The 18,031-nt window shown below is 33.4% G+C and overlaps 1 protein-coding gene across 1 annotated transcript; it reads right to left on the bottom strand.

The window, feature by feature from the left end:
- Positions 1-9,729: 9,729 nt before the first annotated feature.
- Positions 9,730-10,671, bottom strand: LOC134360878 (olfactory receptor 8K3-like). The gene has a single exon (XM_063075744.1). The coding sequence runs from the start codon at positions 10,669-10,671 to the stop codon at positions 9,730-9,732; it is 942 nt and encodes a 313-aa protein (XP_062931814.1).
- Positions 10,672-18,031: the final 7,360 nt, after the last annotated feature.

The raw sequence follows: 18,031 nt of genomic DNA, 5'->3' as shown, positions 1-18,031 counted from the left end.
CATAAACATGTAAAAAATAAAAGAACACATTCCTTGGCAGCAATATGAATAAAAAATCATAAGTGAAATTTGAAAATGCATTGAGATAAATGAAAACTAGAAAAAGCATAATATACCCAAGTATGACGGGTGCATTGAATGCAGTGCTCAGTGGCAATTAATAGTTGAAATGCCAGCATTAAAAGAAAGAAAAATCTCAAATCAGTAACCTAAAAACATCATGAAGAAATACAAAAAGAAGAGGAACATAAACCCAAAGCTAGAAAAAGAAACACATAATAAAATCATAGCAGGAATAAATAAAATGGAAAACAGTAGAATTAATGAAACCAAAACTTGATTCTTTAAAAAAGATTTCAAGAAACCTTTAACTAGACTTACTGAAAAAAAGGAGAAAAATGAAATTGCCAAGATCAGAAATAAATGTATTGACATTGCTGCCAATTTTATGGAAATAAAAACAGTTATAAGATAATATGATAAATAATGTTGTACCAAAGATTAGAAGAAAAAGAAACAGGAATCTGAATATACCAAATACAAGTAAAGATACTGAATTGATAGTCAAGAACCTCCCAATAAAGAAAAACCAAGTTCCAGATGGAGTCACTATTAAATTCTACCAAACATCTAAAGAAGTAAGACCAATCTTCTCAAACTCTCCCAGAAAATAAAAGAGGATGAAACACTTTCCGATTTATTATGAAGCCAGCATTAACCTAATACCAAATCTTGACAAACACATTTGCAACAAGTTAGGAAAAATACGGACCAATATCCCTTATGAACATAGGTGCAAAAATCTTTAAGAAAATACCAGCAAACCAAACCCAGCAGTATGTGAAAAGTATTACACATCATGATCAAGTGAGATTTATCCTAAGAATGCAAGCATAAATCAATATATGAAAATAAATGAAAGTAATACACCATATTAATAGAATGAATAAAACATTTTGAGCATCTAAATTGATTTAGACAAAGAAGTTGACAAATCCAGCATCATTTCATAAAAAAAAAAAAAAAAAGATATGAAGAAACAAACAAAAGAGAAAAGAAAGTTCAAGAAACCAGGAGTAGAAGCAATTTCCTGAACATGGTATTCATATAAAACCTATAGGAAACGTTAATATGCAATGGTAAAATATACAATGATTCCCCCCCCACCAAGAACAAGAACAAAACAATGATGCTTATTTCTGTTACTCTACTTAACATTTCTTTTGACATTTACTCAGAGCAACTATTCAAGAAAATCAAATAAAAGGCATCCAAATTAGAAAGAAAGATGTAAAATTGTTTCTATTCACAGACGGCATGATGTTAATTAAATACAGAGAATTCTCAAGAATTCATAACAAAAAAATTAAAATTATTAGAATTAACAAATTCAGCAAAGTTGCATCTTATAAGATCAACAAGCAAAAATCAGGGTTTTTTTATACCCTATCATGATTAGTCAAAAAAGAAAATTAAGAAAACAATTCCATTTAAAATTACATCTAAAAGAATAAAACACTAAAAAAAATGATCTTTTTTTCCAATAAAACTTTGTTTAGGACACTGAAATTTGAATTTCATGAAATTTTTAAAGGAATTTATTTTTTTATTGAAATGTATTGATTGTACAAATATATGGGGTAGAGAGCTATATTTCAATGCATATACACAATGTGTGATATTCCCATCAAGGTCGTTCGCATATTCATCATTGATAAAAATTACAATTTCCCTGTGATGCAAATATTTGAACTGCTCTTCTGGCCACTAGGGAGCATATGGTAAATTATTGTTAATTATAGAAAACTAGAACTACTGTACACCACTAGAATTTATTTTTCTTATCTAGCTGTAATTTTGTGTCCATTAACCAAACTCTCCTTCTGCCGCCTCTATTCTCCTCTTCACAACTTCTAGTAACCACAAATTCTATTTGTTACTTCTACAAGTTTTACTTATTATTATTATTATAATTTTTAACTCCCACATTTGAGCTAGTACATGTGGTATTTATGTTTCTATGCCTGATTTATTTTACTTAACATAATGTCTTCTAGGATCATCCATGTTGCCACAAATGACAGGATTTTCATTCCTTTGCATGGGTGGGTAGTATTCTATGGTGTGTATATCCCACTTTTATTTTATCAATTTATCTGTTGATGGACAGCTAGATTGATTCTATATCTTGGCTATTGTGAACAGTGCTGCAATGAAAAATTGGGGTGCAGAAATCTCTTTGGTATGATAATTTCCATTGCTTTGGATAAGTACCCAGTAGTGGAATTGCTGGATCATCGCTACTTCTATTTATAGCTTTTTGAGAAACCTCCATATTGTTTTCCGTAATGGCTGTAATGGCCACCAACAGTGTGCAAGTGTTACCTATAGATTGTTTTGGGTACTAAGGACATTTTTACAATGTTAATTCTTCCAATCCAAGAGCAACCTACCATTATCTCACATCATTGATGGTTTATAAAATAATGGCTTTCTGATATCCTATCCTGCCCACTATAGACACATTTTTGACTTATTCAGGAACACTTAATTAGTTCTGAAGACACATGTATTTTGATATTTTAGTGGGCATAAAAAAGCATTATAAACTATATCTGACTAAATAAATGAGAGAATGAATTGGTATGTTCTTTTTAAAATATATGCTAGTAGATACTGGTTTCCCTATTGGTGAGAAAAGATATGAGCTATTTCTCTAACCATTTCTAGCGTTCTATGTAAAGCACTAAATTCTTTTTACATTGTTTTATTTATATTTACACAAAAATTGACCAAGTAAAGAGGTTAGAGAAGGTAAAGCATATTTTCGGCCCTGCTGCCTCCTGTCCCTGGCTTCCAACATTAAAATAATTCAAAATAAATGTACTGTACAAAAAGAACTCAATAAAATATGCATTTACTTAAATAACAAAATAATTTTAGAGTGGAACAAAAGCACCTTAGAAAGAGATACCAAAGAAAGGTCACCTCAATTTTAAGCACAATACATTTTCCTGCTTTGTAAATTTGAAAGGACTGTTCTTAAACCCATATTTGTGCCAGTTTTAATCTTAGTTCTGACATTTACCAGATGTGCATTTTATCATTCAAGGGACAATTTGATGGCATTTCAAAACCTCTCTAAGTCTTGCAGGTAAACAGTATTAGCAATCCTCTTATTAATCAGATATTATGGTGTGATCGAAGCACTACGAAACAAAATAGATGTTTTAGTATTTTATTTTGACCACACCTTCAACTAAAAGTGATGTCTTGCAAATGACATCGATTCCCTCAGTAATACTAGTAAATTTGGGAAACATGAAATACACATGGAATGTTTGGAACAGAAAATGCATAGATCTTAAAAATATTGATGTAATCACTTTAATTTAGAGGTAACAGGAAAGCACTATGGCATGTTATGATATGAGTTTAAAATTCTGAAACAAGTATACCTTCGACTTGATGATTTCCATTCCTCTGGGTATATTCCCAGCAGTGGGATAGCTGGGTCGTATGGTAGATCTATCTGCAATTGTTTGAGGAACCTCCATACCATTTTCCATAGAGGCTGCACCATTTTGCAGTCCCACCAACAGTGTATGAGAGTTCCTTTTTCTCCACAACCTCGCCAGCATTTATCGTTCAGGGTCTTTTGGATTTTAGCCATCCTAACTGGGGTTAGATGGTATCTCAGTGTGGTTTTGATTTGCATTTCCCGGATGCTGAGTGATGTTGAGCATTTTTTCATATGTCTGTTGGCCATTTGTATATCTTCCTTAGAGAAATGCCTACATTTGTAACAACATGGATGGACCTTGAGAGAATTATATTAAGTGAAACAAGTCAGGCACAGAAAGAGAAATACCACATGTTCTCACTTATTGGTGGGAGCTAAAAATTAATATATAAATCCACACACACACACAAACACACACACACACACACACTCACACACACACACACACACACACACACACACACACACAAAACCGGGGGTGGGGGGGAAGAAGATATAACAACCACAATTACTTGAAGTTGATACGACAAGCAAACAGAAAGGACATTGTTGGGGGGGAGGGGGGGAGGGTGGAGGGAGGGAGGTTTTGGTGATGGGGAGCAATAATCAGCCACAATATATATCGACAAAAGAAAATTTAAAAAAATAAAAAAATAAAAATTAAATAAATAAAATTCTGAAACAAATCCGATGAACTATAAATAATAATATCATGTTTTATATCTTGGCTGAGGATCAAAGTGAAAGAAAATAATCATAAAAATTCTAAGAACTTGAGGGTGGGGTTTCCTAACAATTCTAACAACTTTTTCAGAAGCTGGCTTTTTGTTTTTGTTTTTATTTTTAAAAAGTATCCACTAACTACATAGAAACCAATGTCTAGCTTTGACCAAAGATTATGATAAAGACACATAGAACATTGTACTAACTAACCCACAAACTTCAGTTATCAAAGCACACTGTTCAAGCTGTGGCTAAGTTGCTTAGATCAGGTGTTAGAGACTCAAGGTTAAAGGAAGACAGAGCCATGAAGCGTCACTGGAATGCTGAGATGTAGTCACAGAAACAGGTGTAGTCTACTCATCTCTACTCAGGAATTTGTCTGTGCTCCCCATGTGTTCCTAACATTAACACAATAAGAATAATTTATGGATTTCTTTCCTCCTTAAAAACTGTCCCTAAGGAGAAGGTGCGCAATTTGTTAACTATACCTAAAGCATTTGAAAGCTTCATACAAAGCCAAAAGGATATCTGCTAATTACACAGACCAACTTTATATTCCCATACAAGTAATGACAGATACTTTCCATAGCTCCTCTCAGTTGTCTTCTCTACTGCAACCAAAGGATCTGGAAATAAAATATTTTACAGTAACTGTAGGACTAATTTTTAGTTCTTATAACTCTTAATAGTCTCTTTTTAATACAGTGGGGTTTTTTACATTTTATTTTAATTCATCAATATACAATGTACCTGATTTTCCTGTCTCTTTTCCCCCTCCCTCTCCCTCCGCCCCTTCTACATCATATCTGTTCACTTGTCTTAACAAGTTAAGGAATTGTTGTGATCATTGTGTCTTCTTCCCCTCTCCCCATTTGTTTGTATATTTATTTATATATTTTTATTAGCTCCCACAAATAAGTGAGAACATGTGGTATTCTTTTTCTGTGCCTGATATTTCACTTAATATAATTTTCTCTAAGTTCATCCATGTTGCTGCAAGTGGTGGTGGCTGGGGACACAACGGAGGAATGCTGAAACACTGCCCATTGCACTGTTTTAAACATTCACAGGAGAAAATAATATTTATGTGGAGCTGTTTCTCCCTATTTTTTTGGTGTTTAAAATTTATGATCAAAGTGTAATATACATATGAACAAATGCACACGTTATATTTTTTACAAACTTATCAAACCTATGGAACTAGAATGCAGATGAAACAGCAACAATAACAAAATAAAACATTACCAGCACCCCAGAGAAATCCTTCATTCTCCTTTCCAACATGTACTGCTCCTCGTGTACCCGCAAATGTACAACCAGTATTCTGACTTCTAACAGCCTAACTTTAGCTATTTTTGTTGCTTTATCTGAATGAATTCAAAACAAGTTATTTGTGTGCATGTGTCTGGGTTCTTACACTTTATATACTGTTACAGGTAGTTCTAGATTGCTTATTCTCATTTCTGTGTACAGTTAAATTTATGAATATACCACAAATATGTTATCCACTAAACTATTATTGAATGTTAGAATTGGTTCTAATTTGGTGGTTTTATGAATATTGATATTACAAATAATCTATTGCATGTTTTAATGAACATATACCTCCATTTCTGTTTGAGTATATTAATCAGACTGAAATTGCTAAGACTTAGGATATGTGTATTCAGCATTAGTAAATACAGCCTAGTAGTTTTATCAAGGTGCTTTCCCACCTGCAGAACATGATAGTTATGATTGCTAAATATCTTTGTTGTGACTTAATATTTTTTGCTGTTTTATTTTTAGCTATACTAGATGGCCTGGGGATCACCTTTGTTTTAATGTTTATTATCCTAATGCTGAAAATGACTGAGAACTTTTAAATTATTTAATGGCTATTTATATATTTTCTATGAAAAGTCCTCATTTGTGTCTTCTCTCTAAATTTCTATTGTGTTTTAAGTCAATTATTTGTTGGTTTGTAAGAATTATCTTTAAATTTTCATCATAATTCCTCTGTCAGATATATATGTCTGATTGTGTAGGTTTGTCAAAAATATCCTCTCCCACTGTAAGTGTTGCCCTTTTGACACTGATAATTTTGATGAATGTAGTAGTCTGTTTGTGTTGCTTATAACAAAATACCTGGAACTGAGTGGCTTCAAAGATGGTAGCACATTGCAAGAAATGGTGGAGAAGAGAGAGATAGACTGTCCTCTCACTTCCTTTAAAGCCCTTGGAACCATGCCCATGACCACCATTTTTAATCCATTCACCATAGGATGGTTCTACAAGCTAATCACCTCTTCAAGGCTCAACCTTTCAACTACCGTAATAGGATTTCCCACCCTATTAACAGTCACTGGGCGGAGGTTCTAAAACATAAAATGTGGGGGGACACAATTCAAGTTTAAGTGAGTTCTGGGGAGATAATTCAATCCAGTACAATGAACAACACTTTCTAAAATATTTCAATTTATCTTTAGTTTCTTTAGTTTAATCTGGTTATTTCTACGTGTATTCTATTTAAAATTGTGTACATTATTCAATATCACAGAGATGTCTCCCGTGTTTTTTCTAAAATATTTATTGTTAGTATCTCGCAGTTAGATTTCCAATTTAACTGGAATTGATTCTGAATAGGGTGTAAGGTAGGTCTCCAGATTCTGTTTTTCTTTTCAGAATACATATACAAATTACCCAATACCATTTATCATCCTTTCTCTTTTTGGAAAATAATGATGCTCTTATCATAAATCATAGATAGTATATGTATGAATCTGTTTCTGGAATCACTATTGTGTTCCAGTGATTGGTCTATTTGTCCTTACAAAAATACCATTTTTTCTGTCTTACTAGATCTTCATAAAAGGCCATGATATCTGGTAGTGTAATTCCTTCAAATCTTATTCTCCTTCTTCATAATTTCTTTGTTACTTTTCTGAAAAAAAAAAATTACAATCAGCTTTCAAAATTCCAAAAGTAAAAGAGAGATTTAGGCTGGGATTGTATCTATAGATCTATTTGGGAAAAACTGACATCTTTAGTGTTGAAAATATTGAGTCTTCTGATCCATGGATGTGGAATAACTCTTAATTATTTATAGAGATTTCTTTCATAGTAGGTTTGTAGCTTTCTTCATATAGATATTATACAGACATTGTTCGATTTCTACCAAAGTTTTTTTATTTCTATGGGGTGCTAATGTAAATATAAACACAATCAGTTTTAATTTCAAATTCCACTTGTTCATTGCAGATATATAGGAACAATACTGATGTTTGTATTTCAACCTTGTATACTGCAACATTGGTAAATCACTTATTAGTTCCAGGAAGTGGACTTTTTTGCTTTGTTTTTTGTTTTTGTTAGTTCTTTTGGATTTTCTACTTAGACCATCATGTCACCTGCTAACAAAGAGCATTTTATTTCTTCTTTGCTCAGTAAAACAAACTTCTGAATGTTAGCCACCCTGATTAGTGCATAGTGATATCCCACTATGGTCTTAACTTGCATTTATCTAATGATTAATGTTTTTTAAATAAATTTAGTTAACTTTTTTTGATATTCATTTTGACTGCTTTGATATCTTTTTAGTGAAGGATTTGTTCAGGTCATTTGCTCTTTTTTACTTGTAGGTTGACTGATTTTATGTGTTAGACATTGTCCATGTTTTCTTTAGTTTACTGTTTCTTTTAATTGGTCAGTGCTTTGCTGGTTGTGTATATACTAATTGCCTTTTCATTCTCCTATACTGTACATTGATAAATAAAAGTTTAGGTATTTTTCCCCCAAATACAGTGTTATTTATCTATATTTTAGTGTTATTATTTTTGCATCCTGTTTAAGAAATCTTGTTAATCCTAAGTCATGAAGGTGGTATTTTACTTTTCTTTCAGACACTTTGTGGTTCTTCTATGAACGTTTTTATTCATAATAAATTTCAATTAATTTTCAATTTTTATTTTTCAAACTTTTTATGTTTTTAATTGAAACAAAAAATTGTACACATTTAGGGTATGCAACATGATGTTTTGGTTTGAGTATACTTTGTGGCATTGCTAACTAGGCTATTTAACATGCATTACCTAAAATACATATCATCAATTAATTTTGTATGTGGTGAAAGTAAATAATTAAGGTTCACCGTTTCACATAGAAAAACTACTCGAACTAGGTTGGTTTATTGAGAAAACCATTCTTTCATGAATACATTGCAGTGGAAATTTTCTTTTGAATCAAGTGAAATTTTACATGGTAGTCTGTTTCTGGACTTTGTTTTAATTTATTTTATTTTTATATCTGTTTGTGCATGAACTGATGCCACAATTTTAAAAATAATAAATATTTATTTATACTATTGACATCTGTATTGGAAGTCCTTCAGATTCTTTCTGTCAAGATATTGACTTGGATATTGTACATACTTAGCCTATCAAAATAAATTTTGGTATCAACTTGAGTATTTAAAAATACTGTTGGAATTTTGATTGTTACTACATTAAATCTATTGGGAAATTTAGCAAGAATGAACTTCTTTAAATTTATTTCTTGCCACCCGTGGACATGGTGTATTGCTTCATTTATGTACTCTTTAATAACTTAATAATATTTTTGTACTTAAAGCAGTGAAGTCATGAGAATCCATTAGGTTTTTCCCTAAGTTTTTTAAAGTTTTTGTTACTACTGTAACCGATATTTTTAAATGTAATTTTCACTTGTTTCTGGCTAGTGTATAGCAAAATAATTGATCTTTTATTTGATAACCTTATATCCATCAACCTTGCAAATTTCAAATTTCAATTAATATTTCTAAAGTTTTAGCTTATAGAAACTTTTCGATTTTTATGTACACAATTATGCCCCTTGAATATAATTATACTTTTATTTTTGCTTTTCAATATACATATTAATATATTTATGTATATATTATAATATATGCATGCAATGCATATATATTAGAGAGCAGGAGATCAATAACATATTTCCACAGAAATCTGAGATGCCACTTGCCATAAGGGAGATTTAGTTAAAGTGTCATTAAGGCAGTTATTTTAGAGTATTATTCTCTGCTGTGTATATGCCCAGCGCATAAAGCAGTAACTGCAATCGTCTATATGTGAGTATTCCAGTGGGATTCAAACAGGGTTAAGACATAAGGGAAAGATATTTTTGAAGATACAAGAATGTCTTTAATAAAAAAAAAATAAAACAGTTTAATAGAAGATGGACACAAAAGGCTTCCCTTCTATTTTTATGTATTTGGCAATGTAAGAACAGTTATCCAGACTTTAGGTACTTACACTGAACTTGGGAAAAAATCAAAGTGGAGATCAAAAGGATGATTAGCACTTGATCATCTGTATGTTGAAAGCAAGAAATTCTTGAAACAAGGAATACATTTCTAGTTTCCCATGCCTTTCACACATTACTGCTTTCTAAAGGCTTATCAAACAGTGGTCTGTAACCTAATTTATTGCATATTCATTCTATACTGAACTTTAAATAGGATGTTTGCACAGACTTTTACATAACCTGTGCAGGGCACCTTTGACCTCTTTGTTCCTCAAGCTGTAGATCATGGGATTCAGCATGGGTATTACCAGAGTGTAAAATACAGAGGCCATTTTATCTGTATCAAAGGAATGACTGGACTGGGGCTGCACATACATAAAGAGCAGAGTCCCATATAATACAACTACCACAATCAGGTGAGATCCACAGGTGGAGAAGGCCTTGCACCTGCCCTCTGCAGAGTTCATCCTGAAGATGGCCACAAGGATCAGTATGTAGGACACAAGGACTATCAGAAGAGACGAAACCAAGTTAAATGCTGAAAAGACCAATATTATCAGCTCAATTTCATGTGTGCTTGAGCACAGCAAAGTTAACAAGGGAAGACTGTCACAGTAGAAATGACCAATGACATTATAGCCACAGAAGGATGAAATAAAAATTTTTATGGTGGTTAGCAGTGAGAGAAAGGCACTGTAGAGATAGGGGACTGCTACGAGCACCCAGCATACTCTTTGTGACATGACTACTGTGTAAAGCAGAGGGTCACAGATGGCCACATACCGGTCATAGGCCATTGCAGATAGAATAAAAATTTCACTAGTGATGAACATGATGAAGAAAGCTAGCTGTGCAGCACACCAACTGAAGGGGATTCTGTTTTGATTAGCTACAAAATTTACCAACATTTTGGGTCCCACAGATGTTGAATAGCCAAGATCAATGAAAGCCAGATGTCTGAGAAAAAAGTACATTGGTGTCTGGAGCTTGTCATCCATCTTGGTGAGAATGATCATGCCCAAGTTGCCCACCATTGCGGTTACATAGATGATGAGGAACAGACCAAAGAAGGGAGCCTGCAGCTCACGACGGTCTGTGATTCCCATGAGAATGAAATCGTTCAGCAGTGTTGTATTCTGTTCGTCCATCCAGGCCATTAATTAGTCTTACTCTGGGAAGAATCCAAACTCATTGGATTTCAGGTGATATCACCTATGGAATTTGTAGTATTCAAATCATTATATGCAACATATGTCTTTTTTTTTTCTTTTTGATAATGTAATTTAAAATAAGACTCGCTTCTGCTATTGAACCCAGAACCAAATTTAGAAACCATTACAGCATGAGCTACATAGCAGCCATTTTATTTTTGTGTCACATACTGGTTATCATTACAAGGTGTATACAGTTGCTTGTTGATTCTGTCAGCAACATACCATAGAAAAACTTTGGTGTAGAGTGGTAATCCTGATATATTATATAAAAAAATGTTCTTTTATTTAAAAATCTATATAATTGGTTATACCAAATCCAGTTATTAGAGGAAATTATAATAAAAAGCAGGAACCCTTTCCTTCTCACCCCTTAGCTTCTGTCTCAATCATAGAAACCATGGTTAACTTATATAACAGACTTTGACTTACTTCTCATTACAACTCCACATATCTAAATGATATTCTCATTCCATTATCCATTTGATCTTTAATATTGTATTCTCACTCCACTGTGCTTTCATGTGTTTTAAGCATTGTTTAATGGTGTTTTGTAATGATAGGAAGTCATTTAGCTGGGTTGTAGGAGTTCCCAACATCCCCACTCTACATAACATACAAACAACCCAATAAGCAACTTACTCATTTCCTCTAGAATAGTGTATGCAAACTTCAACTCTTGAGTGCAAACTTTCTGATTTTTTTTCTATGTTAAATATCATGTAATTTATGCATCTATAGTTTATTCAGTCTGACAATGAGTGACAAGCAGGCATTCCTACATATATATATATTTTTTTACCTTAACAATATGGTAAGGTTGAAATGATGTGTTTAAGGTTACAGTTATATTTTTTGTCTGGCTTATTTTAAGACAAGTAACAATTTACTTAATTATATTTGTTAATTTACCACTTGAAATTATCAGGTAAATTACCTACAACTATACTTATTCAACAATTAGAAATATCACTCTACTATAGGGAAGGCTAACAGGGGTGGGCAAACAGTATCTTTTTATGAAGAATATAGATGAATGAAAAGGAATGTAATAAGAAATAAGAGAAATGAGATATTGTGTGATTACTCTAAAGTATTCAAATTTTACTTAAGGTGGACATGAAGAAGACAAAGAATTATTTGATCTGGATAAATCCAATTGGACATGGCATTGATAAGAAAGGAGTATAGTTACTATATTTGACTTTAAATACTATTCTTATATCTTTATTTCATCTTCCATCAAGTATCAAATAGTTTGAATTAACAATTGTAATTTGAAGATTGCTTTTCCTCTACCTCTGCTATTTCCCTTTTCAATTTTTTTTAAAGACAGATACTTCCAAACTTTCATGAAAAATGGTCATCTATATTCTGTACAAAGTCTTCCAGAGTTTAAAAAATGAGAACTAGAATGCAATTCATCCTAGGAGGCCAGCAAAACACTGATTTTTTTAAAAAAATGTTATAATAAAAAGCACTATTGTAGAACCACCATTGTATTTACATAGATACAAAATTGTAAATAATATTAATGTCATTGCTATCCAATTTTAAATATATAATAATTATAACAGACTACCTTTAAGTTGTGTTAATCTCATGTTTGGCTGAGAAATTTAATTAGGGAAACCTTTAAATAAATTCACCATATTATCAAATTAAATTAAAAAATAATTGGCATTTGAATAAATGGAGAAATAATACCACTAAGAATGGTCAAAGATAATAAAAAAATAAAATAGAGGGAAAATTTCATAACTTGATAGAATACATTATAAAAAATAGACTGAACTTACCTTAAAAAAAGAAAATTAATACTTTATTTAAAATGTTATAGGAGTCCTAAATACATTGCTAGAAATACTACGTTCCTGGGTTATACAACTCAGTGTTGTTTAACTGCCAATTGTGCCAAATTGACCTACATGCTTCATGCTTTTCCAATCAAAATATTACTAGAGGAGATTTTAGAACTTGACAGTAATCCTAATATGTATATACGAAATGCAAATGATGAAAATAAGTAAGAGACTCTTGAAAATGACCTGAGCTATGAAATATTAAGAATGATAAAGCTAGAGTTATTGAGACAATGTGAAATTGACACAAGAAGGGACAAACACATCAATTGAACAGAATTGGGAAATCAGAAAAAGGCCCATCATTGTACAGGACCATGGTGTAGACAGGGGTAGCATGTATGGACAGTGTGGCAAAAAGTCTATAAAGTAAAACGAGCAGGAGAGAATTTTTATCCCAACAGAGTATTACAAAACTGGATATTCAATTAATCCATATAAAAATCAATCCTAGATATATCAAGAACTTAATGTAAAAAAAAAATGGTGTAACCTTAATAAATAGCACTGCACCATGTATCTAAATAAAATTATTTTTGAAAAAAATTAATTAGCATAGAAATTCTAGATTAATTAGGCAGAATATAATTGCCCATAAAATTTACTCTATCCGAAAACCTATTCACAATATTAACAAAATATTTACAAAACGTAAAAATGAACATTCATTACCAACAATACAACAAGGAAAGTGGCAAAAGTTTGATACTTTAAGTTACAAACATTATATCCAAAGAAAGAAATTGTCCACAGATGTGTGAACAGTTTGTCAGACCCCTTCATCCCAACACCCACTGTATTTTAATTTTACAAATCTCTCCAATTCTTCTGAAACTCAACTGAGTGGATAGTCTTAGATTCTCCTCCCCCCACCCCTGCTCCAGCACTCATTAGGGAGAAAAAAAAACAGGGAAACGGAGCAACAAGCCTGACACAAACTCCACAGCTACACCAACAATTGGGGAATGGACCTGAAGCTTAAGGAAACCCCCATATGCAAATAGAAATAAACAATCTCAGCTGAGTATCATCCTAGGAGATGATAAAATTTTGCAGATATCCTCAACTGAGATAAACGGTCTGTCAAATTGAGAAGATTGTGCTGCCACTCAAAGGAAGGAGGAGAAAAGAGAAAGAGGTTGAAAGGAGGAAGAGTCTTGAATAACTCTAAAACGTACCTCGGGCTCAGAAGTCTTCGGATACGTTAGCATCAGCAGAAATATGTACAAATATTAAGTATTTAAAAACTACAGGACAGAAAGACAAACACTTGTATTTTTCTCATGCAACACAGTAGACAGTCATGAGCCCTTGTTCATGTTTCCATTCCTTATTGTGAAAAATGCACTGCATTGTCTCAATAGAGAAATACTAACTGCAACACAGGGGCATTGTGGATGATAAAAAATGGTGTTAATCTAAATTACAATTTTGGAACCCCCCAAAATATGCAGGTTGGCAAATCCTTCTAGGTAAGAATTAAACTTTTGTAACTTTGTAAAGGAAATGCAGTGTTATACTCATGAGTTTCAGGGCTCAAAGTCAATCCCCAAACCACTATTTGGCCCGTGATAATTCCTGTAGATTTTTTCAAGCTGCATGTTTTCGATATAATTATATTCCATTATGCTAGATTCTCAAATAACTGGGATAAATCCTTTGTGCTGAGAAATATGATTTGTGTGTACTTGTGCCATATAGTTAAGACCTGTGGAGAGGTACGGAAAGTTCTTTTCTTAATGCGTTTAAGTACATTATGTGAGAGGAAAGGGAATATCCAAATTTAGAACTAGGAAGTGTTTAAGGTGTGTGCCATAATAAGAAATGTACTTGTATATTTGGTCTCTTCACCCAGTTTCTGGCACAGAACACTTAAAACCCTGTAATTTCCTGAGCAATTAGGATTATAGGAGCATCTTTTAAAAAATTATTTGAGCTTTGACTACAGTTACTGACATAGTGCTACTAAATCCCTTGTTGAAAATCAACTGAGAATGAAAACCTCTCAATGCATTTAGGTACATTATGTAAAAGGAAAGAGAATACCCAAGCCTAGAACTATAAAGTATTTAAGATGTGGTAAGTTCACCAATAACAAAAACAGAATGAACATACATTATTTATAATTCTTCCGAGGGTTAACCTGACCCTTTATTTGTACTGATTTTAAACTCAGTTTTACCCCTATTAGAAATATGATAGGAGATACTTTCAAACCTTGAGCCTCACCATCAATATGAACACTGCATATTTAATTCATAAATATTAGGGAGAAAAGCATCCTATTATTGTGGTGTGGTAAACATACTAGCCTAAGTTATAATGCTTAATATTTTATTTCAGCTTTTCTGTCACTTGCTATTGCACATATCACTGTACCAAACCATCTGTCTCCTCATCTCTTACCATTTTGGCCCACCTCTGACTTGGTCTGCAGACTTGGTAGATTTCTTCTGATTTGCTAGCAGCTTTGTGCTAGTGCTTTCCTTCTTTTCCTTAGCGCCAAGTGTTTGGAGAACTTTCTCAGACCTTATGTAAGGCAGCTAGGAATTGCCTGAAATTTACTGTGTCAAGGAGCAAGTCTCAAACAATAAGGGACAGGAATCAATGGATAAATACCAAAGCTTCTCTGGCTTTCCTTGAACAACTCCTAGATTTCTGCAAGACATCTCAGCACATCTTAAGGTACTGAATCCCAGTTGCCTACAGCAGTAACCTATTCTTTGCTGCCACTTCATTAGCTTTAACCTTATTTGTCTCATATTCCCCTTTCCTCATTTATGCTTCCTGAAATCACCAACCAAATAACATTACTTACCCAGGTCCATGCATCAGGGATTACTCTTCAGGGAATTTATGCTCTGACAAACACAGTCTTGAATAGTATTACTAAAGCAAGGCTACAAAAGGCCTCAAATAAATCTCCATGTATGCATGATAACAAGACACAATGATAATATGACACTCCTAAATAACTGAAAACCCTACCAGAGAGCTACTAGCATTTGCGGCATAAACACTCACTTTCTGCCTCAGAACCTCACACCTGAACATCAACGTTTTTGTTTAGACATCATTCCAGGTGGAATATTTGAAGAAGAATGCTCTGTGGCCCTTCAGAGTGTTTATTGTTTAGAATACCAGTGTAATATAGAAATAATAGCAGATAGAAACAAGGTCTCTTCCTACCCTCAAAGAACATAAATATAGTGTTAAAAACACATCATTATTTCATAAAACATAGTTATGAAAGGAGATTATTGCTATATCTGGTATAGTGTACTGTCTGGCATTAGTGACTATGCTCATATCTATACCTCAAATTAAAGACATGGGTCAAGAAAAGTCACGGGAGCTTATGTGAGAATCATGGTGACCATTGCCAGCTACTCACCTAAAAGGAGGAGTGGGTTCTAGTTTTCCCATGTGATTACTAACCCGACGACAGCCAGAACAATTTATGAGCACCTCTCCTCTCTGAAACACTCTCCTGGGAGGTTGAATGCAATTTCCTGGCTGTTCCCAAAACATATAAGAAAAAGAAACATCCTTGAGTGTTTGTTAATTATTCAGGGCATCTCTGATTTCCCTATTGAGAAAGGAACTCTCATACATTGTTGGTGGGACTGCAAAATGGTGCAGCCTCTATGGAAAATGGTATGGAGGTTCCTTAAACAATTGCAAATAGATCTACCATACGACCCAGCCATCCCACTGTTGGGAATATACCCAGAGGAATGGAAATCATCAAGTCGAAGGTATACCTGTTCCCCAATGTTCATCGCAGCACTCTTTACAATACCCAAGAGTTGGAACCAGCCCAAATGCCCATCATCAGATGAGTGGATACGGAAAATGTGGTACATCTACACAATGGAATACTACTCAGCTATTAAAACGAATGAAATACTGCCATTTGCAACAACATGGATGGACCTCGAGAGAATTATATTAAGTGAAACAAGTCAGGCACAGAAAGAGAAATACCACATGTTCTCACTTATTGGTGGGAGCTAAAAATTAATATATAAATTCACACACACACATACACACATACACACACAAACCGGGGGGGGGGGGAAGAAGATATAACAACCACAATTATTTGAAGTTGATACAACAAACAAACAGAAAGGACATGGTTGGGGGGGAGGGGGGGAGGGAGAAGGGAGGGAGGTTTTGGTGATGGGGAGCATTAATCAGCTACAATGTATATCGACAAAATAAAATTTAAAAAAAAATAAATAAAAATAAATAAATAAATAAATAAATAAAAAAGAAACTGTTCTTTATATACAATTCGGCTGCATTTTTGTTGTTAATTTGTACTGTCCCCACTCAAATATCTGGGCTTAAGCATACTGTTTATTGGGTTCATGCTTGAATCACACGCTAATTACTTCAACATTCAGTATTTCTCACAATGGCTTTGGCCTAGGTTTATGTCGGTGGACAATGATAGAACTCTTCAAATATGTCCTATAATGGTTTTTAAAGATTCAGAAACGATACAAATTATGAGTATGGGTGTAATTCTTATTTTTGTTTCTTTTTAACCTAAAGAACTCAAAGTTAATGATACCTTAATTCTATATCCTATAATCATCAGTCCTCATCTTCCATCCCCACTCATTTCTCCTTCTCTGCATAGATACCTCTTCTACAAAGTTGGCACAGTCCTTAAAAGCGAATAGAGCCTTATGAAGTAAATGTTGTGAACGTATTCATGTGTAGACATATGTTGTTAGATATCTCATTTTGATACTTAAAGTACTCAAACATCTACATGTTTCCAAACTGTATTCAGATTACTGCATACAAATCAACATTTTCCTTTTTTTTTTTTTTCAAGTTTTATTTTGTCGATATACATTGTGGCTGATTATTGCTCCCCATCACCAAAACCTCCCTCCCTTCTCCTTCCCCACTCCCCCCCAACAATGTCCTTTCTGTTTGCTTGTCGTATCAACTTCAAGTAGTTGTGGTTGTTATATCTTCTTCCCCCACCCCGGGTTTTTTTTTTTTTTTTTTTTTTGTGTGTGTGTGTGTGTGTGTGTGTGTGTGTGTGTGTGTGTGTGTGAATTTATATATTAATTTTTAGCTCCCACCAATAAGTGAGAACATGTGGTATTTCTCTTTCTGTGCCTGACTTGTTTCACTTAATATAATTCTCTCAAGGTCCATCCATGTTGTTGCAAATGGCAGTATTTCATTCGTTTTTATAGCTGAGTAGTATTCCATTGTGTAGATGTACCACATTTTCCGTATCCACTCATCTGATGATGGACATTTGGGCTGGTTCCAACTCTTGGCTATTGTAAAGAGTGCTGCAATGAACACTGGGGAACAGGTATACCTTCGACTTGATCATTTCCATTCCTCTGGGTATATTCCCAACAGTGGGATAGCTGGGTCGTATGGCAGATCTATCTGCA

The sequence above is a fragment of the Cynocephalus volans genome, chromosome 12 (genome assembly GCF_027409185.1).
Source record: "Cynocephalus volans isolate mCynVol1 chromosome 12, mCynVol1.pri, whole genome shotgun sequence".
NCBI classification, from domain to species: Eukaryota; Metazoa; Chordata; class Mammalia; order Dermoptera; family Cynocephalidae; genus Cynocephalus; species Cynocephalus volans.
Note: the sequence above shows the minus strand (reverse complement) of the source record. Positions and strands in the feature narration are given on the sequence as shown.

Bases quoted from the DNA above. Each gene is read 5' to 3' on its own strand.
- LOC134360878 (XM_063075744.1), bottom strand. From the start codon at position 10,671: ATGGACGAACAGAATACAACACTGCTGAACGATTTCATTCTCATGGGA.